Raw genomic sequence first — 27,807 nt, forward strand, 5'->3', positions numbered from 1 at the left:
CAGCAGAGTTTTTCATGTGAACATGCATTACTTTGAAAGGATTTCATTCCATGACCATAATTTCTATTATTAGTTCTAGGAATAAATTCAACTGTTACTGTAACATCAGAATCAAGATTTATGCTAGAGAAAAATATGCCTGTAACTCAAAGAAGAAAGAATGAAATGTCATTTGACAATGGGATAATGCAATCTCTGCACATTCAGCCATCGCTCCTTTCCCTGGCTTTGGCGCAGGGAGTGAACGCTTTTGCTTTGTGTCCAGGCTGCAGGTTTGGGGGAGAGAAAGCAAAACTGCACATACTCTGCAAGGAGGAGCTATAACACCGATTGATCCGGTTCAGAAGAAAGGAAATGTTTTCTTCCAAACCATTACACAAATTCTGGATGAGCATAAAACTGTGTAGTTTCACCCTGAATGCTTTTCAAACAGAATGCTTCTTTCCAGAGTGTGCATGTCAATATAAGGCAAATGGCATAAATGTCACGCTCAGTCTGTCCGAGCTGCGTAGTTTTGTTCTCGTGCAATGGGAGCAGGTGGTGGGAGGTTGTTTTGATGGGCTGAGAAGCTCCTCCCCTCCTTCCCCAAGCAGCATTCTCATCTGCGTCAGCAGTAATTGTGTGCCTTGCACTGCTTTTCAGTGAGGGTGAGTGCAAAAGATACATCAATGTGAGGTATCAAACCGAGGCTTAGGTGTTGCTTTTAAGTGGCTACTCATTTCCTTGAGCCATAATATGGGCTAAAGGTTAACTAATATATTCTCCGTGGAAGAACAATTTCTCTTTTTTTTGGGGGGAAGGGAGAAGGAGGGGGAAAGGGCGTTGTTTCATATTCTTTCCTACCTATAGACTCCATGTGATGTACAGTGCTGCTCATGCAGATTCCTCCCCTCTCCCCCCCACTGGATTATTTGCTAATCAGACTTCAGTGCAGTGGCGATAAGGGCGAGACTGTTGCCTAGCTAGGAGGCTGTGCCGGCGCCCGAGCCTCGGCGGCGGGAGCGACGCGGCTGCCGCGCCGGCTCCGGCGCGCCCCAGCTCCGGCGTGCCGCGTGTCCATGGGCCCGGCGCGGCGGAGCTGTCCGAGGTGCTAGGATGCTGGTTGCAGCCGGATTGCAGCGGGAGAGGAGCCCCACAGTCCTGCTGGCACCCGAAGGTAGGCTTGCTCTTTGTTTGAGAATCCCTGATTAATCAGCAGCAGCATCCACGGACCCGGGCAGCTGGAGAGAGCAAGCCTGCCTGTAGTCACGGGGGAGAGACAGAGACGATGCCACGAGCCAGACTGTTTCAGACCTTCTGTAAGTGGCAATGAGCGAGCAAGCATCTTTCCTGCTGCAAGAAGCCATTTGGATAGGATATTTGCTGTTCCTTATATTCCTTTCTTTTTGTCTCCACAGAACATATTCAAATGAGGCACCTTAGAAATCTCTGTGTTAGTACATATGATGGTGCTGTAATCGTCTGTGTTGTAAAGTGGGTAAAAATCATCCAGTTTCTTCTCTGCTGGACCTCAACGCAGGGTGTTGTTTATACCCTCCCATTATCCGTACCCTCTCCTCTCTGAATGTGGATTTGAAGAAGCAAGCACCTGTCTTTTCTTTCCACTTCATTTTTAAAGCCAAACTTTCCATGCCATTTTAATCGTATGTTAAGAAGATCTGTAACATAACACATTGACTTATAGTAATGTCGAGTTCTACAATCTGGGCAATTCTGCCAACAAGATTTAATGCACTTTAACTGAAGAAAAAACTGAGCCTAACTGAAAATCTGTTTCTTATGGTGCTGAAATATCCCTTCCGACTGCACTGAGATAACCACAGGAAAGGGCTTTTACAGGCAAAAGTCACCTTTGATTATTGCACTTAGTGGTCCCCGTGGACTTGAATTTTGGTACGTACTTGTTTTAATACATCATATGAGCATGCTAATAAAATATGGTGCTAATTAGAATGAAAAAAAATAACATTACAAAATGAAATAATGAGTTGTCAGAATGCATAGTGATGAGGTTGCATGTATTTTTAGAAGTTATTAATCAAGCCATTGCTAAACTAAAAGCTGAAGTCTATTTGACTGGTTTTGTGTACTTCACATGTTGATTGTGCTTGCAATAAAGACATTGTGCAGCTGATTTTTTTTTTTTTGTAAAAAGCACTGTTAAATAATTAAAACCATTCTTTTTGTATTTTCTGATGAATTAATTGAAATAATTTCTAACATCTATGATAGTCACTTATCAGACCCACTGCAACATTAATATTTTACAGCATCTTAACATGATGCTGCTGGTAGTGAAATCTCCATTTCATTTTCTTAAAGAGGAGGAAAAAAATAAGTCCAGCAACAAGCTCATGATTTCTTCTGAGTCCAAATACACTCCTATTTGCATAGACAATGTGTGTATATGTCTGCTTATTGTGTGGTTTTATTTCTTGTTGTAATTTATAAGTAGTCTGCATAAAAATGGGATGATAAAAAGTCATAATTGCACTTTAGTGCTGGCCATTCTGAATCTAGGTTTGGTTTGCAATTGTCCAGCATCCACATGTTTAGGAGGAAGCCTTATTTTCCTCTGGGAATAAAAGTGATAGAAGTGCTTTATTGCAAAGTAAACAACAGCTTATACATCCTGGAGTCATAGAGGAGTCATTGTTAACAAAGACCTTTTTCCTTTTCAGAAGGCACCTGAAAGAGGGCCAAAGTTCAAGGCCCAGGCTAATTTTTTTAGTTCTTAAAACTATGGGGAACACAGCTTTCCCCTATGAAGGGTAGGACATCTGCAGAAATTGACTATTCCTTTAAACCCATGCAGTAGCAATTTCAGTCTACTGAAGGAGACACTTTTAACCTCTTTAAGTGAAGGGCTCAGCACCACTTAGCTGTAGTGATTTCACCCAGGTGCTAGAGCTCATGCTGTGCAATACAATGAGCACCAGGTATATAATCTGCAATCCTAGCCAGAATACGAAGTGTATTTTTTACTTTCAAATGACAGTAGTGATTCCTTGATTGTTTTTCTTTAAATAGCTGCATATGTAGTTGTCAAATGATATGTAGTAGGAAAGTTGCAACCTATTTCAGAAGGTCTTCCTCTTTGACATTATAGTTTCTGGCATCACTGTATGTGAAAACAGAAATGTCATTTTATTGTTAAGAATGAGCAGGGAATACATCTCTAAAATGCATTTCTTAGCAACTTGTCTCATCACATTCACTTGTTTGGGTATTTAAAATATCACTTGATATAAAGCACAGTTATAATAGGAGACAGAGTTCTGCAAAGTAGTCTCTTGTATATTTTTCTCTCATTAATTTTTTCTTGATTCACTGAAAGTATTTTTTTTTACACCCAATACCATTAGGTCCTTATTAGTGCTGCTGTGGTCAGCAGTTTGTAAAAACTGGATACGGCTGGCCTGTCTGCTTTTATTCTTGCAAGAAGCTAGAATACAACAGCTCAGACTCGAGGGTTGAAAGGCTGGTTATCCCTGTTTGTGCAGAATCCTTCTGATGTAATGAATTTAGTGGAGGGAGTTAAAAGGTAATGAGAAAGCAGATGTTCTTTCAAAGAGAGGAGGCAGTGTTTGGGAGGGAATCAGGCAGTACTGGAGAGGTGTGTAGTAGGCCTTTATACATTTGAGATTGGACTCAGGACTTTGGGCAAGCCCACACTTGTTTTTCCATGGTCTCTTCTTCTATGCTAATTTTTTTTTAAAAAAATCTCTCTGGTTTGGAAGAAGGCAATCAGTGCCTTTGTCATTACTTTAAAAAGCTCCTTCAGTTTAATGTCAGCATTGCCAATTTTCAATGCAGCACAGCTGCAGCTTATGGCTGTCAAGCAAACTGAAAAGCAACGATATTTTGGGGATCCTGATGTGAATAAGAGAGAATGGCATGTCAGAATCTTCACATGTAGCACTGCTTGGATACTGTGATAGTCAGCTGATTACTCATATTCTGAAATCATTATTTTTGCACACTGATCATGTGAAAAGGAGGTGGTTTGATCCAAAATGCTGTGTGTGAGGCATCAGAGCAAAGGGTTAGATTAGAAGTAAGGTATGCAAATGTCCTGTGAAACACAATGCACTCTGCTCTCACAGAAATTGTACCTGAATCAATACAATGATCTTGAATTTAGTTATGCAAATATTTTTAGGCAAACCAGGAAGGGGACTGCTTGCCCTTCCCAGTAAACCAGATGCATTGGCAGGAAAGGAAAAAAAAAAAAACTTTCTTGCTTTACTCCTCCCATGCTGACAGCTGAATGTACGAGCTGTGCCAGTGCGAGCTCTGGTCCGGGCATACCTGAAGGGGCAGGTGTCAGTGAGCAAGATGGGTGTGATTGTGGCTTTTTCTCAGTGAGGTTTCACATAGTGCTAGTCTTTAAGGAGCAAAGTGTACCTGATGGAGAACTCCTTCTTTGTGTCCTTGTGCTCAGATGGATTTTCAAAGATGCTCAGTGAACAGTCAGAATCAAGTTCCTCCAAACAATTTTTGTTGACCTCTCAGTATGTTAGCTTCAATAGCTGAACTCCAAGGCTTTTCCTCTGCCCTGTTGTCTCCTTTTGTTCCTTCACAATGAGATGGGGAAAAGAAAGGAGTGTCTAAAGAATTTCTCAAGTGCCACAACTGTCAGTTAGAATTTTCCAAGACTGCTTGATTTCAGAAAATAAAATGCATTGAAATCAGCTTTGATTACAAATATATAGGTGACTGCATATAGTCCTTGTTACTGGCTAACAATGTCCCTGACTACAGTGTTCATGTCAGGGATACCAGGACTATGGGGCCTCAGCTTACATGACTTATTTAGCCATTTTCATTGCACAGTTTTAATAAAATATGAATGTACTCAAATAGAACCCTTGCTTGTGCCTCTGTCTGCCCTGGCAAATGGTTAGGAATTGCTCACTGCCTGAGTTTACTGTTTATCAGAACCTTTGCTCAAAAGCTGATCAGTGCTGTCCAGCCATTTTCCAAGGAGGGGACAGGCAGGCACTGCATGGGACTCCAGGGGCCGTATGTGTTGATTGCAGCCTGTTGTAGCTACTGAACACTTTTATCAAGGTAACATATTTTCTGAAGTGGCATTAATACCTGTAAGTAAAATTGGTCCTGGCGTGCTGCCCAAGGAATACTAAGACTATAAAAATGTTTACAGTAATTAATTAAGCTTTTTGCTCCTGCTGTTTGCATTTTTAATCCCTGCTTAAGTGTAGCATGCACAACTGTTCACTATTAGTACACATAGTGAGACTGTAAAATACCACATATACAGGAGGTACAACGTGTTTGAATCAGAAGATGCTTGCTGCTTGCACAGAAGCTTTTTAGAGTTAGTGCCATAAGAGCAGGTTCAAGGTTCTGAAATATCAGTGTGTCCCCTGCTATCCCCAGGAGTACCCCAAACTGAATTTGCTGTCACAAGCACACGAGGATCAACAGTCACAGGAGGAGTTCAGTTGCTCAGTACTGCTGTGAGATTGGGCCCCTGCCAAGACAAAGAAGAGATCTTGATCTATTTAGTAAATAGTAAATTTTTGCATGTTTAGTAATAAAAAAAATCTCTAGCAAACCAGAATATAAAGTTCTCTCCTCAGTTCATGAAGCAGAAAAAGGGTTTTTTATTTAATTCTTTTGCAACTGGACTGACCTCATCCTCCTGTTCAAAAAATAAACATCATAACACAAGGACATTCAGCAAATCCTTAATTCTCAGTTCATTTCTGACCTCTAAAAACAAAGGAAAAAATGAGGGGAAGAAATGCAGTATAGTCACAAAAGGCAATGTAAAGCATATCATGTGTCTTGGGGAAAAATGGATGAGAACTGCATTTATTGAGACCCTATTAAAGTTATCTTCAGTATAAAATTTCCTATTATATTTCAGAAATAAAGCATGGTCACTGCAGAAATTAATGACAATACTGGCATTCAGGTCACTAGGGTGAGATTTCTCTGTTGTGCAGGTTTATTTGAATTTAATTCAACATATACTGAAAAAAGGTTTTACTAGAAGTCAAAAATGAAATACACAATAAAATAACTATCTACTGGGGAAACAACCCATATTTTAACCATCAAAAAGCAGATCTCATTTGAGGAGTTTAGAGAAAGGAGAGTTAGAGCTGTCTGTGCTGTTAGCATTGCTTTTAATCTTGTGGCCTTCATGCTGTAGAGAGAGACTCAGGAAGGGGCTTTGATATCTGGCCTTACTTTTCTTGATCACCAGGGTTAGGAATTAGTCTGAAATTATGTCTGCTGAAGAATCATAACATTCATGGAGTCTATTCAGCTCACTGCCAGCCTTCCAACATCCTCCTGTGCAGACAGTGTGCTACTTATGGTGAACATATAGAATGGCTGAATGCATATTCCAGCCCAGCAGAGTTCCAGCCAGCTCCGGTGTCAGAGCTGTGTGAAATGGCATGCAGGCACATTGGGCTGCACTAAGACCTCCTTCACTGCATTTACCCTGCAGGGATTTGTAGGAGATGCTTATATCCATGCTTGAAAATGCTTAAAGATCACTTCAGTGACCCTCAACATCAGCCTTATTTTCATGTTCAGGCTTAGTTGATAGAAAAGGTTGTTCTTGGAAGGCAGGAGAGGTAATAGGAGAAGACCCTTTGCATCCTCTGAGTCTTTATGATTTTAAAAGTTGTGTTACCATTGTACAGAAATAACTTTGATATGCAGGCACGATAGAAAAAAGGGAGAATATCAGTGTGCTTTTAAAGTATTTAGTGCCTGAAACTAGCTGCTTGTTCTTGCCATTGTCACTTCAAAAGTTCCCCCCGATCAAAACAGGGGGAAAACATTCAAGGGCAGAAATATATTTCTCTACTCTTTTCATCCCTTGTATTTTCAGAGTCAGAGCCCAGATCTGAAGGCCCCAAGTGGATTTATAGAATCCTTAACATTGTTTAATATTTTTTTTTAACCAGTGCCAGCCTAGATCAGAATTTTACTTCTCCGGTTATCTAATGATTATTAGAAATATAACCTTGTACTAAGAAATAAGGGAAAGATTTTTGTCACTGATTCCACAGGAACCCTGCCCCTAAAATCTGTGTGCAGACAGGATTCTTATTGCCTATTCAATAAGATCCTTTCTAGCTGTAGTGTTGGCATGTTCTGAGGCTGATTCCGAGAAGCCACGCCATCCTTCTTCAGGGAAGGGAGGAATGCTGTAGCAGTGAATAAGCAAAGGTGCCTTAGAGAGCTGAGTTCAGCTGCCAGCTCTGCCAGCAAGGCACTCAGAGACTCCTGCACCAAATCCCTGCCTGGGGGATGAGGGCTTCTCAAGGGGCTGTGTGCAGGTAATGCCACTCAAGCTTGTAATGCTTCTGGACCTTACAATAATCAGTATTTAAAATAAGATGGAACAGTCCTATTTTTTTAACTTCTATTTTACTAGTTTAATAAGTTTTATCCAGTCCTATCTAGCACAGACTTTAGAGATAGTCTGTCTCTTGAAATTTTACCTTGCCTTTAGTCTCCTGTAGTATTTACTAGTCTATACACTAGAGCTCTTGCAACTCCCAGGAGTTCTGTTGATGAATGGAAAACCTTTGGGGCCTTTCTGAAGAGTTTTTAGGCTGCCTGCCACAGACCCAGGAATGACCCAAGGGTCTAAAGTATTTCTGCTCCAAGGTGTTTAGCTGGGGATGCTACACCCCAGTGGCTGTCATACCTCTGGAATACAGATTCTGGGTCTGTTCTGAAGGTCCCAGCTCAGCTGGACATTCATGTCCATTCTTAGAGCTTCAAGATGTTGGGCAACAAATGACCACGGCTCATGGGTTCATGTTACATTAATAAGAAATACAGGAAAATATTTCACAATATTTCTTTCTAAATTTTGAGCCTGAAGAATGCTTTTAACATTTGTTTCAAAAAATGGAAGAATGCTTTTCACCTGAACTTTAGAATATCCTGCAGATATTAGGAACTTTTTCTGGTAGTCAGAATAGGATTTTATTTTCTGGTAATCTGCTCTGTTGCAGCCTTATCTAAACTGTAAAAGAGGATCTCTTGTCCTGTGATGGAACCTTCTCAGTTCAATTCAAACGGAGATTCAGGATGGCAGTGTTTATGCAACTGTTGGGTACTAGGAAATGGGAAGGGGTGGAAGGAAATGTTTTTGGGATTTAAACAGTGTAATTTTTTTGATCTTCATCGCCTGAAAGAAGAGATTCTTGGTTTTGTCTCCTCTTGTCTCAAGTAATGTTGTTCTGTCCTCTGAATTGCTTTGTTTATTACCCTTTAAATGGGAAAGTCTGAAAAATTGTCTCTTATGGAGATGTTAATTACAACTGACATGATCTTGCTGTCATAAACCATAAGCTATTTTCCTACTGATTAAGGTATTATGTGTTTTTCAACCTGCAGGAAACGTTGCTTTCCTTTGTTCATTATCTCCTGCAAGATGATGAGTTCTAATCAGGAGGAGGTCACTTTGGGCGCTTTTCTCCAGTATATTGAAGATATGGGGATGAAGGCCTATGATGGCTTGGTTATACAGAATGCATCAGACATTGCTCGAGAGAATGATCGCATGAGGAATGAAACAAACCTGGCTTACTTGAAAGAAAAGAGTGAAAAACGCCGAAAACAAGAAGAAGCAATAAAACGGTAAATATTTTGATAAAAAGATGAGTGGTCTGGCAGAGTAATGAAAAACAAGAGATTCAGATATGGTAAATAAGTGTAGAGCAGTTGATTTTAAAGAAGCTTGCTGGCAAAAGCAGTACAGACCATTGGCCTCTGTCAGGCCTCTAACACATGTGATTTACATTGTGTAGACATAGCTTGAGCAGCATGTGTGGCGTCTTGAGCAGGTGTGATTTCTAACAAAAATTTTGGGAGCTTGAAATAGATGTAGATCTAGTGACAAATGGGTTGTCATCCTCTTAGTGCTTTTAGATGAACAGTTTATAATTTGTGCAAAAATGTATTTGTGTGTGAGCAAGACAGGGGCAGTCTCACAGGTCAAAATAGACTCTTCTTGAGCTGATGTTTTAAATCTGGTAAATTTTCAAAGCCTTCTAATTGGTGTCTGAGGTTTCTTTCAAAAAACTGTCTATTATTTACATTTCCCTTTCAATTCTGTGATCTCTGAAGTCAGTAACAATATTGCAATCACTTACAGGAAAATGGATCAAGCCCCTGATGGGCAGAACCCTATAACAGCTCTTCTTGAACAATTCCATTGATTTTAATTGACAGTTAATGAGAGGAGCACTTGCATGACCTGGCCACTTGTGCCAACGGATATCAATGAAATCTCTGTAGCCTCTTGGAGAGGAAATTAGGTTGAATGGAATAGATATAAATATTTATTGCATACACATTTGCCAGTACAAAAAATTGTTTTAATAGAGGTGAAGGTAAAATTCTGTAATAGCAGTAAATCCTCCATCCAAATCCTTAACATTTATATGTGAATGGATGGCTTGAGCATAAAATCATAGGAGGTCCTTTGAATTTTTTCCCCCAGCATGAATCTTCTGTATTTCAGTTTAAGTGATTAAATTTTATGCTATGTCTTGGGTACTGTACACCCAGGTATAACAGACATGCTGTGCTGTGAATGCTTGAGCAACGCCTTGGTAGTCTGATAATTTTGATGGAACATTAAAAGGAAAAGACCAGCACACACAGTTTGAGAGAGGAGGGAGATGAAGGAATTTAAAGCAAAAATATGGCTACTTTATGTTCCAGGAAGTGGAACTATTTGGATTGTCAGTAATTTCATTGGAGTTATAAGAATAATGTGAAATTAAGGTGAATACAGCCAATTAGGCTGTACTCTGGCTAATCTGCTTCCATGTACTTTTATACGTGTGACCATAAAGGTTACTAAGTACCAGAACAGATTTTGTTATGAATAGGTTTCTTGGGACATGAGAGAGTAACATGTGGACCAACCTGTTTCTTTATAGTCCTCTAGCTGAGCTTCTCTACATCATTTGAATAGTAGTGACAGTATTTCCTACAATGTGGCTGGTTTGTGTGGTTTTTTTCATTGACCCTGGCAAAGCAATTTGATGAAGAGCTCTGGAGAAGTGATTTAGGGCTGAACCAAACCATCAAATTCTTGCCCACACTCAACTGAGATCAATGAGAACAGAATATTTATCCTCAGTCACAGAGCCAGAAGACAGGAGGTAGAGGACCTACCAACAGAGTGGGCTTATTAGAGGAACAGCATGCATTTGTATGTGGTTTGGAGATAATATTTCCTCAGTACAGTGCTCTTCTGTGGGAAACTGTTTGCAGTGATCCCCTCTGATCCCTCCCTGTAGGCACTCAGTTTGTGGTGATTGGGATGGCGCTGGACTGAGCCTCATCCCCAGTGGGTGCAGCTGTGAGCAGCAGGTGAGCAGCACTGACAGCACTGAGCCAGGGAGTGCCCAGGGGCACTGAGCAACCACCAAAGGGAGCAGAGGGCACACAGGTGCAATGCATGAACCATGAGGGGCACACAGGGGCAGTGCATTAACAGTGAGGAGCGCACAGGTGCAATGCATCAACAGCAGGGGATAAAAGGCTGGGCTAAAGAATGAGAAGGGCAGTTACTTGCAGCCTTCTGAAGTGGCCTGATGTTACTCTGTGTGGGCAGAAGCCTGAAGCCTTCTGATGAGGTATGGTGTTACTGTGTATGGGAGAATTCTTAAAGCTTTCTGAAATTGTGTGATGAGGCTCTGTGTCATGGTCATCTCCACGGGGGCATTATCTCAATAATGCTGAAGGGGGGAATAAGGTCTGCTTGAGGAAACAATGTAGGAAAACACCTCAGGAAATCTAGAAAAGCACTTTCTTTAAGTCTTTTTTCTTTCTTCCTTGTAAACTTGGAGAAGTAGAAAAAGATACTTGAGATCAACCTTTGGTTGGAAAAACTAAAAGCAATGGCAAACCATGGTTCCTTTAGTCAAATCAGGTATTGTCCCTTCAGGTCTGAAGTCACTTAGGCTGATTGCAATTGAGTTGGCTCCCTCTAGTAACCTCCAGGGATTCATCCAAGACCGTGTTGTCTATTGAAATGCAGCAGTCAGGAAAGGGAAAGTAGGATCACTGATTTCTTCTTTGTTCTGTACTATATTCTTTATGTCTTTTTCTTGTCTTGGTGGGTATTTATATTATCCCTAATTCCTGAGAGTGTGGCCTAGATAGCAAGTGGTGCACATGTGCAGTGGTAACTGCTACCAGTCTGGAGACTCCCAGTAGCTGAGAACAATCTCCTTAGCAACAAGGGAGCCATCCCCTGTGATTAACTGCAGGTAGATTTTTGGGAAGGAGAGGGGCTTCCCACAAATACTCTTCTTTTGCATGTGAGAATCAAAATAAAGCAGCCAGAAGCCTTTGGCACCTGCAGAGAATTACCTGCTTGTCCAATTATTGAATTATTTAGAAGCTATTCAATTTTAGTGTTCAGATGGCCTCTATTAGAAGAAGGCTGTTTGTGTATATTAACAAGGTAATAATGAGTAATACTTTGTCTAATAAAGTGATGGTATTCACACACAACACTATTTAGAAGCAGCTGTTATTTACCTAAATCATCTCATAACTATGCTGAATGACTAAAGTTCATTGAAGTGCATTAGTCTGAGCAGTTTGAAACAAGAACTGAAAAATGACCTTAAAAAAATTGCTTGGTTGTACACTTTGCTTCCCAAAGGACACATTGGGCTGTGTTTCTTCAGTAGTACTGATGTACCTTCAGTGTGATTGCTGTCTCATGGTGTCTGGCTCTGATAGGTTAATTGTGGGGAAAAATGTATGGATCCATTGTACATTGCGGGATAAACACAGCGTATTGGATTGGGAAAAATAACAGCAACTAGTCTTTGTTTAATCTTGCTGGGCTGAGTCAGCTGATCTGATCTGAATTTCTGACCTAATTTTAGTATGGTTCTTAGCGCTCATGCGGAGAAAACAAGGTTAATGTGCTGATTAGTAGCTGAGAGTAAGGCACAATAAATATGTAGGTATATAGGACCTAACATATAGATGATTTTTCTTCCATCTTTTATTCATCTGGTCTAATTACATGATCATTGTCTATTCAGGGAGCTGTGTCCAGATTAAGAGAAGGTACTGGCATATTGCCCACAGAGCCTATAAATTGCAAATAAAGTTATGGAGCAGTATCATTTTCACTGGCACGGGACATACATTTGACATGATACAGTATCAGCTGCAGGCAGCATTTCTGGCAACAGAAGGTAGATTTGCCTCAGCTATCATGGATGCCAGAAAAAAGGTGAGTATTTGGAGTTTATACAGGGCATCTGTTGGAATTATCAATTGCTTTCTGACTCATCCATAACTGACATGCACATATTTAGATACGTTAATAATGTTTTGTGTGGATACTTCACCAATGTTTCCGCTTTTTACTTGCACAAATACAAAAGCTTGGTAAGAAACAAATAATGAACCCTCCTTCTCTGAAGGCTCGGACATGTTGAATAAATCAGAGTGCATGCTTTCAAAGGTCTGGCTTCTATTTTTTGTGCATCATTCAAGTTATTGTCAGGGAAGTAATTTTCACTTGTAACACTGTGAAGATGTGACTTCTCTACTATAAAGCTGGTGGTAACAGTGGGCATGAATTTCTGCCTGCCAAATCCTGGACTTAGTCATCAAAATATTTACTTCTAATGGTTTCCCTTACTTGTAGCTTGTTCCCAGGACCTAAATGGCTCTATGGAAAGCCTTGCTTGTGCTTGTATCCAGACAGATGCTGTCAAGAGGAGGAGCTTTTAGGGGCACTGTTGTGTGCTAAAGCTAGCAGAAATGGGCCAGCCAGCCAGTGGCAGAGTTAAGCTCTTGTAGTAAAGAAGGAATTGTAATGAACAGCTGTCAACATAACCTCTCCTTTCTTTGGGAAACCGAGTACTGAAGACTGACCCATCAGCAAAAGTAAGATCATATTTTTCTCTTTTTTTCTGCTTTGAAATGATCATGGAAGTAATTGAATTCAGGTATTGTCTTTCTGTAGTTTTCTGTCATTCCTATCCTTAGTTTCCCTTGTGAACAAGATGTAAATTATGTGTCCTTTAGCTAAAAGTTGTGTTATCAAGTGTGGGTGACAGCAAGAAAATATAAAAAGATGCATGGGATTATTCACTGCCAAAAGCTCTGTTCAGCTGAGAAAATGTGTGTAATCTTAAACTATATGGACATGCTGAAGAGCTTTTACCAAAGTATTTTTACCAGAATAAAAAATAACCGAAAATAATTTCATTATGGAATTAATTTTTATTATTTTGTCTTGAAATCAGAACAATACTTTAGGTGAAAGTATTTTCTTTTTTTCTGAACATCTGTCTGTAGTTGAAATTCTGGGTAGTAAACTGCGCCTTTCTAAATTTGCAGGAATAATTATGCTTGCTAGATTACAGTATGCTTATAGCCTGACCTCAAAAAAATGATGAAGGAAGTGCATTAAATATTATGGGTCATGGTGAGAGCCTCAGCTGAAATACCTGTAAACAAATTGTTGAGATATTATACATTACAAACTTGTTAACCCATTGTTTTTGTCTCATTGTGTTGATGTAAATTGTGGAGGGGTTTTTTTTTGAGTTTTTTGTTTGTTTGGGTTTGTTTGTTTTGAGGCTTTTCTATTTGTTTTTGTTTTAAATTCAAATCTGAGTTCACTTGGTGAATGTAATTTCTGGAGATGAGGTCAGTGGTACGTGCTCCTTTGATCAAAAGGTTTGTGCTATGAGGAAGCTTAACTGGGGCACTGTTGTTTTATCTTCCTCCTGGACATGTTGCATGCTCATTTCATCCTAGATTAAGTTATTGCTCTGATACCACTTTTATGGTGGAAATGGCTGATGAGGTGTGATAGAGACTAATTTTTCTATGATTTTAAAACCTTTTTCTTGTGAAAATATCCTGGGGTATCTTTTGTAATTGGTTCAATGTAGAAAGGGTAACATTAATAGTTTTTTTTTCATGAAGAGTAAGAAAAATGGTTGTGAAGTGAGTGACCTCCAAATGTATTTTTGTTGCTTTTATAAGTAAACAGATGTGATGATCTAGCCAACAAATCCTCCCTTCCAAATGCTCATATCCATATGGCTGCCTGTGTTATTGCCACACAAAATAAACAACAGACACAATGCAAACTATTTTATATTGCTGTTATTCTGAGAAGTTTTATTTTAGAACAGTCATGTGATTAATGCCATTTAAAATTTACCATAGAGGCTGATATCCAGCCTCACAATCCAAAAGACCAAGGAAATAAAGCAGAAATCATTATCAGTTTCCTATCTAAATCTTGATGTTATTTTCACAAACTCTTCCCTTTTAGGGCTTCTTCCTACAACTTTTACTTCTCAGGAAGTTTACATGGTCTCCTTCCCTTCACTGTTCCACTAATTGCTCAAACTGATCCACTATGGTGGGTGCATTTTTTTTCTCTCAGGATTCATCTGCTCTGTTTAAAAAGCACGTTAGGAGTGTGGGGTCATAGAGAGCCTGGAAGGCTTCTAAAGGGATTCCAGTCCCCTATTCTTGTTAAAACCCAGTGGAAGTGTCTGGAAGCTGTTGGTACTCACAGGGCTGCCTGAGCACCTGGCCTGGCTCTGAGCCCACCTGGGTGTGTTCTCCCATCAGGCTGAGTCACCCGGGAGGTGTGCTGTACTGCTGGACACAGCCCTTGGCTCACTGCTGCTGAGAGCCTGGGACTCTGTGGATATTAATGGACAGCTTGTAGCCATTTGTTCCCACTTCTATTTCCAGTCTCTTCTCTCACTATCTTTTGATTACTCATCAACTACAGGATGTAGTTAAAATTATCCTGCATTTCCGCTAACCCAAAAGGCCTCTCAGCAGGAGAGATGCATGTAGAGCTGTAGAAATAGACATATTTTGCATGATCCTGTAGAGTTTTGGTGGTGCCATTATATGGAATCAAAGGTTTGCATTTGTTTGGAAAATATCTTCAAGTATGTTACAAAATTGCAGAGTGAAGCAGAATTTTAAACTGTTGTTATGAAGACTGGATAAAAAATAAGGAAGACTGTTTTCAAGCATGCTCGGATGAATTTTTTCTAACTGTTTCAGGACGGACTTCATTAATGGAGGAATACATTCAGTAATACAGCACAATTGACATGCAAACAAAAAGCATAGATCTGTCTCAAGTTTTCTAGTTACAAAAAGTGCTCCATGTTGAAGTTCATTAACCCCTGACAAAGTTTGTAATTGCCTGTGACCCAAATTTAGAGCACATGTTGCAACCTGGAGGACAGATACTTGAACAAAAAACATGTAAAAAGAAATCTTACAGCCCATTGTAGCAAAATTGCAGCTAGCTATGGTCCTAGACACGGGGAACACACACCCCCAGTCTGAGAACCCAGCAGAGCTGATGCCTTGTGCCAGCATTAGAAGAGTAAAAGTGAATCTTTCTGCATCTTCAGGAAAATCCATCATTAAACAATAACTGTTCATAAAGTTGAAGAAAAACAAATGTTTCCTTTGAGCAAAATAGCTCAGTTCATTGCTCTTTTCAGGGCTGTGAATCACAGCTGTATTTGGCTGGATTTAATATTAATAAAGATTGCTTTAAGCCCCATCCAGCTGGCAGGCATCTGTGCCCTTTGCATGTTCTCCTCAGCACCCTCCTGACAGGCTATGCAGACTTTTATTTATTTATTTATTTCTATGCTTTCAGAGGGAAATATGCATGATACTTGATTATTTAATTGGGATGTTTATTTCCTTAGCCAGAAGTAGAGAGTCTGTTCTTGGGTGTGTCCCTGGAAAAAGAGAATGTAACAGAAGCATCAGATGAAGGGCATCTTGTTGTCAAGTTATGCTGTATCAGTGGCTAAAATTTATATGAAAGGAGGAATATGTATGTGCCCTATTAGAGTTTCGTGTGATTGGATTAAAATAGGAGCAAGAAGAGATTAGAGAAGAAATGGATTGCAGAGACATTATTAGCTGTGAGTTTTATAGTTAATTTGAGAATGCTTTTATTTTTCCTTCTGGCTTTCTACCCTAATTTAAGTTGCAATCATAAGTAAAGTCAGTTAAAAATATATATAAAAGCAAATAAATGCACAAAGCCCTCAATACAAAAAGTCCCCCATGACACCAACCGACTAAAAAAGGCTTTTGTGTGGTGTGTCCTGAGCTCAGGGCTCCCTTCAGGAAGAGTAGAGCCCTGCTGGGCTGGGGCAGGTGCTGCAGCCCCCTGTGAGCTGCCAGGAGCCTGGAAATGAGCAGAGAGAGCTGCTGTGGTCCCACAGAAGCTGAGTGTCAGTGGAATTTGTTTTCATTTCCCTTTTTATTGCACAGTACCCAAGGACCCCAAATGGAAATTGCTCTGAAACACTACCCAGTGCATGCAGAGCAAAGACAGCTCACAGCATGAGCTGAAATTGCACCCAACAGGTGACTAAAGGGGAACCTGAGGAGTTAGGGGACTGCTCATTTCCTTCCTTATATTAGTGGAGTGCAGAATAAACTGCAGTGTGTCCCCAGTGGTTGTGATGAATTACATCCAGCACTTCTCTCTGAAAGCTGCAGAGGAGCAAATGCTTCCAATGGACTCCAGCAGATGTTTCTGGAATGTGTCAGGATTGAGAAGGCCAAAGCCAGCTACAACCCACAGAAATATTCCTGCCAACAAGTGCGTTTCTTGACAAAATAGTAACATTTTAAAAGATCAAAAATGAGAGTAACTGCAGGGTTTTCCATAAATTAATAAGATTTACCTGGGTTTAATCCATTTCTCTTTTTGGTGGATTATACAGGGTGCATCTCACCAGTAGATCCTCTGTGAGCTGAGGGCACTTTAGTTATTAAGTTGAGATCACATGTTGGAGCCATTAAGTGAATTGCTTTGAACAGCCTTCCCCTGAATGCCAGGGCAAATGCCGTATTTCATACCCTTAGCTAATTTCATGCTGTAATTTAATTTCGGAAACATACTTTTAATTGAATCTTTAAAGACAAAAGGAAACTGCTGAGGCCTTTACTACTGCAAAAAGGGATTGTTTAAAAATGTAGCCCATCTAGAGAATAATCTTCTATAATTAAACACAAAGTTTGTTTTGCTTCTCTGTGTGCAGCTATAGGGTAGCAAATTCCTGCTGTTTACAGAATGCTCAGGGCTGAAGGAGAGATATTGAGGAGTGTGAGAAGTTAGTTATCTTATGCTCAGTTTTGTGACTCTGATGTGAGACAATCCTGCAGGCATCCACAATAAGTAAACCAAGAGAGGCTAATTAAGAACAGTCTGCTAACACCAAAAGCACATTAGTAGGAGTCTGACTGGTGATCTCATTTTCGTAATTTTTGGTGATGAGATGAATTTGAGTGAGATATTAACAATTTTGTCATTAAGAAAACTCAGTAGCACAACAAAATCAATTATTTTCATCCTGAGACTACATCCAGTATTTTAGTAGTTAGATTTTTATATTCATCTGCTGTAGGCAGAGAGATTCAAGGTAGATTCAGTAAAAATTCATGTAATCTGTTATGTAATTTTATTTTGGGAGCAGCATCTTGATTGGATCAGGAGTGATGTAGATCTTCAGTTTTTTGGACATCCGATTAAAAATAATAGCAATTGATGCTAAATGCTCTTCACTCTAATGGAGAGGAAATCCTGGAGCATCACTTTGTGCTTTAGTAGTCTGATTCCTTTAAATCAGCAAGTGATTTGCAATGGATTTTATTGCTATTGGAAAAAACCCTATAGTATCTGCTGCAAGCGACATGTGTAAGGGTGCAGTAAAAAGCATAAGGTTAAAAAAGAGAAGAATCTGAAATTAACCCATGAAGCCCCAACAGAATATCTTCTAATGAGGGGAAAGAACAAAGACAACACCATGATCTTCCTGTGCTGAAAGAGCTGTGCATTTCCATGTGCCCTGAGCTGGTAGCAATTACAGGCTGAATGGAGCTGTAAGGCTTAAGAGCAGCCCCTTATAAGTGATGGGCAGAGTTAGGGGTATGGTGAGTCTATCTGGCTTTAAATAAAATGGAATTTTTATTTGGCTTCTTGTGGGAAGGAAATACTGAGATAATGAATTCTTTTTCAATACAAGTTATCCCTTTTCAGGCACTTCTACAAACATGGAGACAAAGGGCTGACTTTCATTAAAAATTTCAATTACTTTGAGGTTGTCTGCTTTCACAGAATTTCTCAGTGGCTTGGGCACTCACTTTTTATGGTTAGGCTCCTTATAAATTATTGTGTAGAGTCTCTATCTCAGATTATTTCAAGACTTGAATATCTTTTCTCTGAAACCAGTAGCACACAGGAATATCCCCTGTATGTGTATTAAACACTCAAGGCCATGGTATGCCAGAGGTCTCTGAACACTTTATGTTAGATCCTTGTGTTATAGTGAGGTTCCTGAAAGGGCCTTGCGGGAATTCACCTCAAGCTGGCAGTCCTATGGCTGCCCCCACAGAAACAGAATGCCTCAATAAACTTGCCTTTGGGTTGCAAGTAGCTCCAGCTGCATTCCATCACCAAGTCAGCAATGGCAGCCCATATGATGCAGGTCTTCATTAGCCTGCTGTATTAGCAAGCTGCTTAATTTTGGTAGCAGATGTTAGGACTCTGATGATAAAACGCTACCTCAGTGTCAGGAACATCTTTCACAGAAATTTCCTGCGTTGAATGTCAGCCTGCGTGTGGATTACCACATTAAGAAATGCAGAGTGAATTTTAGAGTTGATATGCCATGATTTTTATTTCACTGGAACAGCCATCTCCACTTCTTTTCTGAAGAAATTCAACATTCTTGGTATTTAAATGGAAAAATATTCTGAAATTCATGTACTGCAGTTTATGCCAAAATGCAGCTGCTATCGAAGTTTGAACTGCTAGTGTTTGTTACATAGCTATTGTTCTGAAATTAAAACGTTTTTCAGCAGTTTATCATAAATAAATTTCAGAGATAATTTTAATTGTTTCAGCTTTATATCCAAACTGTTAGGCAAAGCAAAGTGCAGGTTTTTTTCCCCTAGGAAATCACATTTGTGCATTGCTGATCTGAATTGCGCTGCCTTGGCGCTGTAGCGGATGGGAGCCGCATTCGTGCTCGCCATGGCAACCCCTGGCTCACATGACACACTTGGCTGGTGCAGCCAAGAGCTGCATGGCTTACTGAGCAGAGCCACACACACCAGTGCCCATGTGACTGCTCCAGCCCAGGCAGCTCCTTAAAGGGACACTGGCTCTGAGCATCGCTGCTTTCACCTGCATCATCTTGCCTGTGTTGCTTCTCCTCTTAGATGCTGTTTTGAGCATTTAAAAAAAATGGATGAAGGTTGAAAAAGCTTAGCTCATAGCTTTTTCTTTATCCTTCCTTCTGTCTTTCAATGGAAAAAAAAAATCTATGTGGGAAGATAAAGTAGTGGGGTTTTTAAGTATGGCTTTTTAAATTAGATATTAAGGAGCCCATTGCAGTTGAGTGAACTACACTGAATATATTTTTTTCCTGGAAACCTTTGTTGCTGTCACCTCCTAGATTCTGTTAGATTTCAGAAGAGTAAATGAGGACAGAGCAAAAAAAATCAAAACCAACACAGGTCCATTCCATTATCAACAAAGCATTCCAAAACCACCTTTCTTCCTTTAGACTTCCTCTTAGACCTGGTGATGATGACAATGGCATTGATCTGACTGCTTCCCCAGCAAAACATAGACTGATACAAGTTTTCCCTGACTTAGCTTGTTTAAAAGGAGTGTGGCATTTGATCAGGAAATCTGGAGGGTTGCAGTCTCCCAGGAGTGGGTGGTGGTGGGCAATGCAGATCTGCCCTGGCTCCTTTGCTGTAGGGCAGGTGCAGCATATGCTGTTGTCAGTGTCTGCCCACTGGCACAGCTTGTACTTGGAAAGGAGCTCCTGAAAAACTGGTCTTTGCTAAAAAAATGGAAAGGAATCACTTTCTTCTTCTCTTTGCCTCTCCTCTGTCAGATGCCTGACTAAAGCGATGCAGTTTTTGTTTCTCATCTAGTTGGAAGCTGAGATTTTTGTGTCAAGAGCTTTGTGGTGAGCCCAGCAACACCACCAGGTGCCTGACTGAAATGGAGAACACTGCACAGCAACAAAACACTGTGAAATACTTCATTTGTCTTAGTTATTGCCAAAACCCCTTGAAGTTATTTAGGCTCCTGTCTGCTATGCAGATGTAATTTATCAAGCATTATAGAGAGACCAACTCCTAAGTCCCTGTGCTGAAGTTAATTTTTGTGATTTATGGTGTTGCTCTTGCACTTGAGGAAAATCTATTTTCAGTGTCCAGTTCCAGACTGTCAGATTTTTATCTTCATTTCCTAAGTAATCAGTTAGGGTACAAATACTGATAATTAACACTATTCAGTGAGAGACTGCTTTTTCTTCCTGCTTCAGATGAGTTTATTATTTGGTTACCATTTTGGGGAAGATCTATGGTAAGGGAACAATAACCTGCTTTGGGAATTAATTTAGAGAGATACTTGTACCTAAATCAGCCACTAAACAGAGAGGCAATATTATCTTTGTTACTAGGGACACAGTGACAAATTGTGTATCCATACATCTCTGCCAGTGATTGTACACTGATTCTAATACAAAATCAACTTTTAAATAAGGAGACATGTAAGGGAATGTGTAGTAAAACTGTTTTGGCAGAATAAGGTATTCTAGGTTACTGTTTTTTATTGTATTTATATGACAGTACTGATTTTTCAGCATCTTATTTTTTGTTATTGATATCTGTTCTGATGTATTATTAGGAGGGAAAGGAAACTTAGAGATTGTCTTTCCAGGGAAGGCACTGAACAAAGGCCCTCTCCACTCCACTAAAATGTAGTAAAGATTTTGACAACTGCTCCCAGCAGTCTGCTGCTGCTCTGTTGTGCTGTGTCTGCAGAAGGGGAGGAGTGGCAGCAATATTTCCCCTTTCATGAACTGGCTTTTTAGAATTCCTTCATACCTACAAGTACAATTGCATTTTCAGAAAAGATTACCACATTCAATTCTTTTCCTGAGAAACTGACCCAAACCTCTCTTCTATTGTAAAATTTCAAATTTCATTAATTCAGTAAATTAATGAACTTTGCTGTCTAAAGGTTTGAGTTTAAACCACAGGTTTCTGTATTGTTTGCAGTTATGGCAGTGGAAAAGGCTATTTAGGCTCATGACAAAATATTTTGACTAGCCTCTTCCTACTTAGTCATTTGTTTGTTCTCAGTATGTATTTATTGTGAATTGTCTTCCCAAGAGATTACAAACAAGATGGTAGCTTTCACTAGCTGATCTTTGCTACCATTAAACTGAATGCTGATATAGGAGGTTCTGTATGAAGTGGGTTTGTTGGAATGGGTCTAAAATTTGTGGAAATAATGTCATTACAACTACACATCAGAAAAAAAGCCCAACAACTTCATTGCAAGACATTTAGGGTTGCTAAGAGACGGAATGTAATTATCTGCCAATTTGTTTACCATTCCCAAGCACTTGGAAGGGGGAGAGCTGTGGGCTGCCCTGAATTCTAAGCTATGCACAAAATAAGCTGAATGCATTTTCTTGTCAAATGCAGTTTTAAGGGCATTTGGAAGTGACAGGAGAGCTTTGACCTCTGGTTTCTTCCTAAATGTCTAACATCCGTTATTGTCATTTCCCTCTCACTCTCCAAATATTCATTTTAACTGAGAATACAAAAAAAAACCCTGAAAAAAGAAATGTATAGAAATATGTGGTTTTTCTAGTAAGGGAATTAACAACTGTGCTTGCTTGAAAATGATCCATTCTTTAAAAGTAGCAGCATTCAGTGTTCCTGTGTTATGATGCCATTATTAATGTATGCTGATGTTAATGTAAGGTTGACCAGCATGTGTTGTTTACTCTTCTTAGGTCTTTTTCTCTAAAATGTTTTGTGTTGGTTTGCACTTTGAGATAAATACTGCAATTAACATTGGGTGAAAACGTAGTTTGTGCCACAATGAAGTTTTCATTTCTTGGTGTCACAATGGCTATATAAGATTTATGCCATCCTAAGCTATTAAATTTCTTGTTTTTTAAGGCATGCATCTGGTAAATTAAATATGGCAGTAAACAGAGAGAAGCAGAGGTTTCTCCCCTGTATTCAGAATAGTAACTTCTTCCATTGCTCTTTCTTTAATGAAAAAAAATATTTTTAGCCAATGTGAAACCCTAACTGTAAAATTGAAGAACTCCCACAATACTAAAGGAATAAGCAGTTCTCATCAGCCCAATAGTGAGCTCAAATCAGGATCTCTGAGAGTGTAGTGCTGAAGTCCATACAGGTGCATTAATGTTTTTGTGGGATGTTACTCTGGAAAGGTTGAGACAGACTGTCCTGGATTGTGATCTTTGGCCTCTGCACCTCACCCCAGCAGGAGCTGGGAATCTTCCTGTTTGCTGAAATTCATTGGGATGTATGAATGTAGATGGTTTTACCAAGCTTAGCAAAGCCAAACTGCAGGTCGCTGCCCCAGTAAAATTGTCCCAGAGCAACTTTATCTGGCCCTTCCTTGTGGAGGCTGATGGCCTCTACCTTCTGAGCCAGCTCTTTTGGGAAGCACAGGAGTTTTAGGGAGACAGCTTTGGCCCCTCAGCGTCACTCTGGCTCATTCTCTGATCCTTGTGGCTGCAGTAGTAGTTTTGGTTTAGTTCTGATGAAATCCATGTTTTAAAGTCTGCATCAGAAGCAAGAAGACTGCAGGCACACTGGCCTGGGTTACGGGCTATTTTAATTTCCAGAGGTGGAAATTCAGCAGCAGAAGACTTTATTGAGTAGCTAAAGGATGAAGTCCCAGTTTTCCTTCTGCCACCTTCTGACTGCTCTGAAAGGCTGTCTCAGGCCATGGGAGCTCAGCAAGGGCTTTCTGGAGGTTGCTTCTTCTCTCCACGGGGTCCCAGGGATCTGCAATTGGCTCCCACGTGTGACACCAAGGCACTGCCTAAAGAGAGGGGGTGAAGTCTGTGATCCCCTGTGATCTCTTGTGACCACACTGACACCTCAAGGGATCTGTCTTGCTGCAGAAGTCCTTAATGTAAGGAAATGCCATGCCATGAAGGGGTTTGCTGCAAACTTTCTGGTTTGTTTTCATTTGACAACTTTTGTTCTACTTCAAAATAAATGAAGAGTCAGGAAAAATAGGGTAAGAAAAACTATATTCCTTTATACATTTTAATTTCTGGGTGCTGAACTGTTGAGATGGAAAATAATTGAATCAGTAAATTTCTCCCTCCTCTTTGTACAGAATCTCATAACTTTTTTCTATATTGTTTTTCCTTTAATTTTTCAGAATTACTTTGGGGTGTTCTTTGAGAGCAAGTGAAATGCTTGAGCATTTGGGAGCAAGTGAAATGCAGTGACAGCAAAATAGAAAGGGAGGTTGGTTATTTCTAACCTTTTTTTGTCCATTTCATGTAAATAAGGGGATGGAAAAAGCTTTTTTCAGTCTTTAATGGCAAGGCCATCAGAACTGCATATTTATTGTAGACCTTCTATCATCAAGTGCCTTGTAAATGACTGGAATGCATGCTCTAGTGCTGTTATTGACGCAAGGTGATGCTGTTTACTAGTTTTAATTGATACTACTTGAAAAAGAGACCTTACAATTTGTTTTAATGAAATATATGGCTGTTTGTGTTTTTTATTAATTAAAGAAATTGTTCAGAGCCTGTGTGTAACAGCTAGTTTACACACGCACATTAACCACAGTAGTCCAGTTCCTGAGGTAGTGCATAGCAAGCATTGTTTTTTCTAGCACATCTCCTGCTGTACAGTCTCACTAAACCTCCAACTGCAAGGTCAATTCCATGATTAAATGGCTTATAGTTCAGCCTCTGTGTGAAAATAAACAACACTTTGCCAGTGTTTTTTGAATAATTTTTAGGAAGTATTTTATCCTTCCATATGTTGGCTTATAAAATTATGTCTTGCATTAAGACAGAATAAAATTCTTCTGCTTTTGGTGGAAAAATATGTCAGTATGCCTGCTGGCCTTTAGCATGCTTGACACATTTGTTGTGTTTTTTTGGTACTTGAGTGTATCTGTTTGATATCACAAAGCTGTAGTAAACCTGCCTGGAGGGTTTCTATGGTGTGAGGTCAAATTCCACATGACCAGCAGGGGCGTTCACCTGAGCTCCAGCCTCAGTGCTCTCTGTCCCTGTCAGTCATTGTCCTGGATGTGTTTTATGGGGCAGAATAACCAGCAGTTGCTCAGAACTGGGGTTTACTGCTATGCAGGGGCTGGTGTGCATGTAAATAGGGCTGTGGTGCTTCCTGCTCCCTGAGCCACACAGCAGGGACTGCAGAGGCTGGGGGACAGTGACCCAGGAGGTGGCCTGGGTGGAAAGCTCCAGAGCTGGGGTCCTCTGGCAGCTGCAGGTCCCATCACAGCACGAGCCTGGGGCACAAGGCAGGGTGGCTTTTCTCAGTGTTGGAGCCAAGCTTTGCCCTGTGCTCCAGAAGAGAGCTGCTGCCACCTGGCATGGGCCTGCAGCTCCTGAGGAAAGGCATTTGTACAAATAAAAATACAACTACAGGAGCTTTCTTTCAATCCGTATTCACTCTGTATAGAACAAGCATTGCAGATGAGTTCAGGTGTCTGTTGGAGGCTACTAGGTTCTGTTTAAACTAAGGGAATATACTTGGTACAAGAATCAGAAGGGTTTTTGGGTGATTGGAGCACAGCTTTGACTACTTACAGTAGTGTTTATGCAATGATCTTTACTATATAAAATATGATAGCTCTCAGCATATTAGCCTTCAAAACTTTGGAGCTGCCATGTAAAAGGAAAGGAAATTCATATTTGCATTTTTAGTAAAGAGCTGGTACACCCATATTAGCATCTGGAGATTATTTTATTTCCTCCTATTGATAGAGGATGAAATATCGGGGAAAAATTTAAGGCTGGAATAATTTTTCTCTTCCCATCTTAGTTTCTTGTTTGTTCAAACAATTACCTTCCCTAGAAATTTGTCAGTCTATCTCCTGCTTTCTTATAACACCTAAAGAGCATATTAGGCCTGTGTGTACTCTAGCAGAAATATTGCATAATGTTGCTTTTTCCATTTCTAATCTGAGCAGCAGGCAAGAACATGCTGAGAGTGAGAAGCTGCCTGCTTTGAAATCTGTGGGTAGAGATCCTCACAATTTTCCCTGTTTACTGAACTCAAGAATGGTGGTCAGAAGATGAGATCAAAACAAGGCACAGAAGATAAATCATGCAAAAGTAAAAATATTCCAAGTGTTTAGAATTCTCCTGATCTAATACCTCCAAATGCATCAAATAATAATGCAGCACCTATTGTCTTTGTGCCTTTTTGCTCTACAGATCATTAAGTAATAACTATGTATGCCATGAGAAATTTTTTTTCTCTGCTTCCCAGTTATGTTTTCCTCCTACAAAATAATTTTGAGGAACTGAAAAAGCATTATGTAGACTTTTAAAATTCTGTTTTGTAGGAAATTCTGCATTTTTTGAATTTTACTTTCCAACTAAAACCAGAATCAGAGTTGTTTGGTTTTGGTTGGTTGTTTTTTTTTTTTTTCCTGTGAAATGAATTTAAAAGGCCAAGTCCAAATTTTTTCTTTTGATATATATTTTTAAAATACTGAAATTAAAGGTCACTTCATGTTGAAACATGTACATATTAAAAACTTCAAATGTGACCGCTGAATATGGATTCAATGGATATTCTCACTTCTAAGTTGTTTCTTGACCTAAAACACTACCAAAAGTGGCACAGGCTGCAGATGGCCTGGCTTTCAGCAACATCTTTCATCATCTTCTCACATAAGGTGAGATTCCAGATTAAATATGGTAAAATGTAGGAGTGGGATGGAAAAAAAAACCAAAACCCAACCAAACCAACCAACCTACTGGAAACATTAAGCCTGCTTCCTTAAAATACTTACCCATGTCTGGTGTCCCTGCAAGGCTGTGACCTCCAGATCCTTTGTGTGTGTTCTGTCCTGTGGCTTTGCTGTGCTTTCTGTGCTGATGACAGCAGGAAAATGTGCCAGTGTTGGCTTTCAGTGAAGTGCATGAGGAGCAGTCTCAGGGCAGTAAAAGGGGGTGAGTGTCTCTGCTCTGAGTGAAGAGACACCTCACAGACTGAGATCATCTGAAGGCCAAAGTGGTCGATCCATGTTTATTTCAATGTGCTTTGTGAACCATCAGTGATTTAAGGTGCCATTTGTTCCACAGTGCTTGTCAACCTGCTAGAAGAATCTCTCCATGACCAGAGGCATTGAAGCAGAAACAGGAGAACGGAGAGAGGCAGCAGAGGAATTGGAATTCTCAGTTGTTTTCTGCCAAAACAAAAGAACCAGGGTGATTAGTTGTGTGTGTTGTTAGCAAGCTGCAGTCCCAAAATTCAGCCTTTCCACTTCTTGGTTTGGGAACTGGAAATCATTTCTCCTGTGTACTCTGTAGCATATGGAAACCTTCTGTCAATTATCAGGAAAACAAAAAATAAAAAGAAGTGTAAGATCTCTAGGAAGATCTAAGATTAATCTCTCTTTAGCAAGTTATAGTGCTGAGCTGTGCATTGAGGAAGGCCTTTAAATTTCATGGAAAGAGAAAATTGAACTTTGTTTTATTAAAACATTTAATTTTTGGTTCTTTGCCTTGGTTCCTGACCTAAGTCCAGGACTGTTAACATAACTGTTTGCATACCTGAATTTATATTTTTCTCATTTTTTAATCATGTAGATCAACACAGGAGAGCAGATGTACGCATGAAAAAAATTGAGATGCTTGTTTGCTAAAGTAGCCTTTCCTAGACAGACTGGTTTTGTACAATCCCAGTGCTTCAGGAGACTTGCAGGCTGCAATGTTTAGATGAACTGGTTGTTGTGTTGGCAGTTTTATGTGTGTATTGAGCACTGCAGTTCTGGTGAGGACAAGGTTTCACAGCACACAGCAGTCACCTTTGGGTTCATTGAGTTGGGGATCTTTTAGCTTTGCAAACCACAGCTGTGTCCATGAGCAGATGGGGCTCAGATTCAGCCATTTTCAGATCAAATTTTGCACTATGCCCCAATGTAGATGTCTCTACCAATATGACCCAGGTGTTAAAGTTGTAGCAGAAGGTGCCTGGATGAGCAGGATTGCCTGAATATTTACTGTATGGCTGTGAGTAACTTAGAATTTACAAGGGGATGCAGTGCCCATATGGTGCAGACCTGCCAAAGCTGTTGGTTTAAAAGTCTGCAGTAGCCTTAAGGTAGCTGAGGTGAGTGGAACTTGTTTAGAAGGGTGAACATGAAATGACAGCTTGACAAAGAAATGCATTGCCTGCTATTTTTCTCCTCTTCTCTGTGAAGTCAAAGCATTGATCTATTTTTAGTTTGAACTAAAATAAATTTCAGGTTGTTTAATCAAAATTGATTCTTAGCCTTCTCAGTGGCATCTTCAATTTGCAACAATTTCCACTTTCTTCATTGTGTTTGTGAGACCACATGATAAAAAGATATATAATCTTGCTGGTTTACTACTGTGCTTTTTAAAGCTTGGGATATTTATTAGAACCAGTCAAAGACCAGCAGATGTAATTTGATGAATAATTTGTTTGACAAGCAGTGGCCAAGTTCCTCAGATGATTCATACTCTGATTGCCTCACCTAAAGCTTTGTAGTAGCTTTGCTTTCACTGCTGTGTCCTTGTTTGTCTCTTTGCAATATTTTCTGCTGAAAGAGATGCAAATCTCTTTTCCCAGCCCTCTTCATCTTTTTCTCTGTGTGGATAGGAAACAGTGGAACACCCTAATCCA

General features: G+C 39.9%; 1 protein-coding gene and 1 long non-coding RNA gene across 2 annotated transcripts in view; both read left to right on the top strand.

The window, feature by feature from the left end:
* The first annotated feature begins 1,200 nt into the window (after positions 1-1,200).
* Positions 1,201-27,807, top strand: part of NYAP2 (neuronal tyrosine-phosphorylated phosphoinositide-3-kinase adaptor 2) — a 132,215-nt gene continuing 105,608 nt past the window's right edge. The window contains exons 1-3 of the mRNA XM_058812272.1: positions 1,201-1,298; positions 1,398-1,893; positions 8,401-8,643. Coding sequence (XP_058668255.1) covers positions 8,438-8,643 — 206 coding nt within the window. The 5' untranslated portion in view covers positions 1,201-1,298; positions 1,398-1,893; positions 8,401-8,437. The remainder of the gene's footprint in view (positions 1,299-1,397; positions 1,894-8,400; positions 8,644-27,807) is intronic.
* LOC131562499 (uncharacterized) lies at positions 10,598-27,359 on the top strand. Its single transcript, XR_009275158.1, has 4 exons — positions 10,598-10,655; positions 12,084-12,277; positions 12,754-12,939; positions 26,241-27,359. It is a non-coding gene; the product is annotated as an uncharacterized LOC131562499 (long non-coding RNA).

Source organism: Ammospiza caudacuta, chromosome 11 (genome assembly GCF_027887145.1).
Source record: "Ammospiza caudacuta isolate bAmmCau1 chromosome 11, bAmmCau1.pri, whole genome shotgun sequence".
Taxonomy (NCBI): Eukaryota; Metazoa; Chordata; class Aves; order Passeriformes; family Passerellidae; genus Ammospiza; species Ammospiza caudacuta.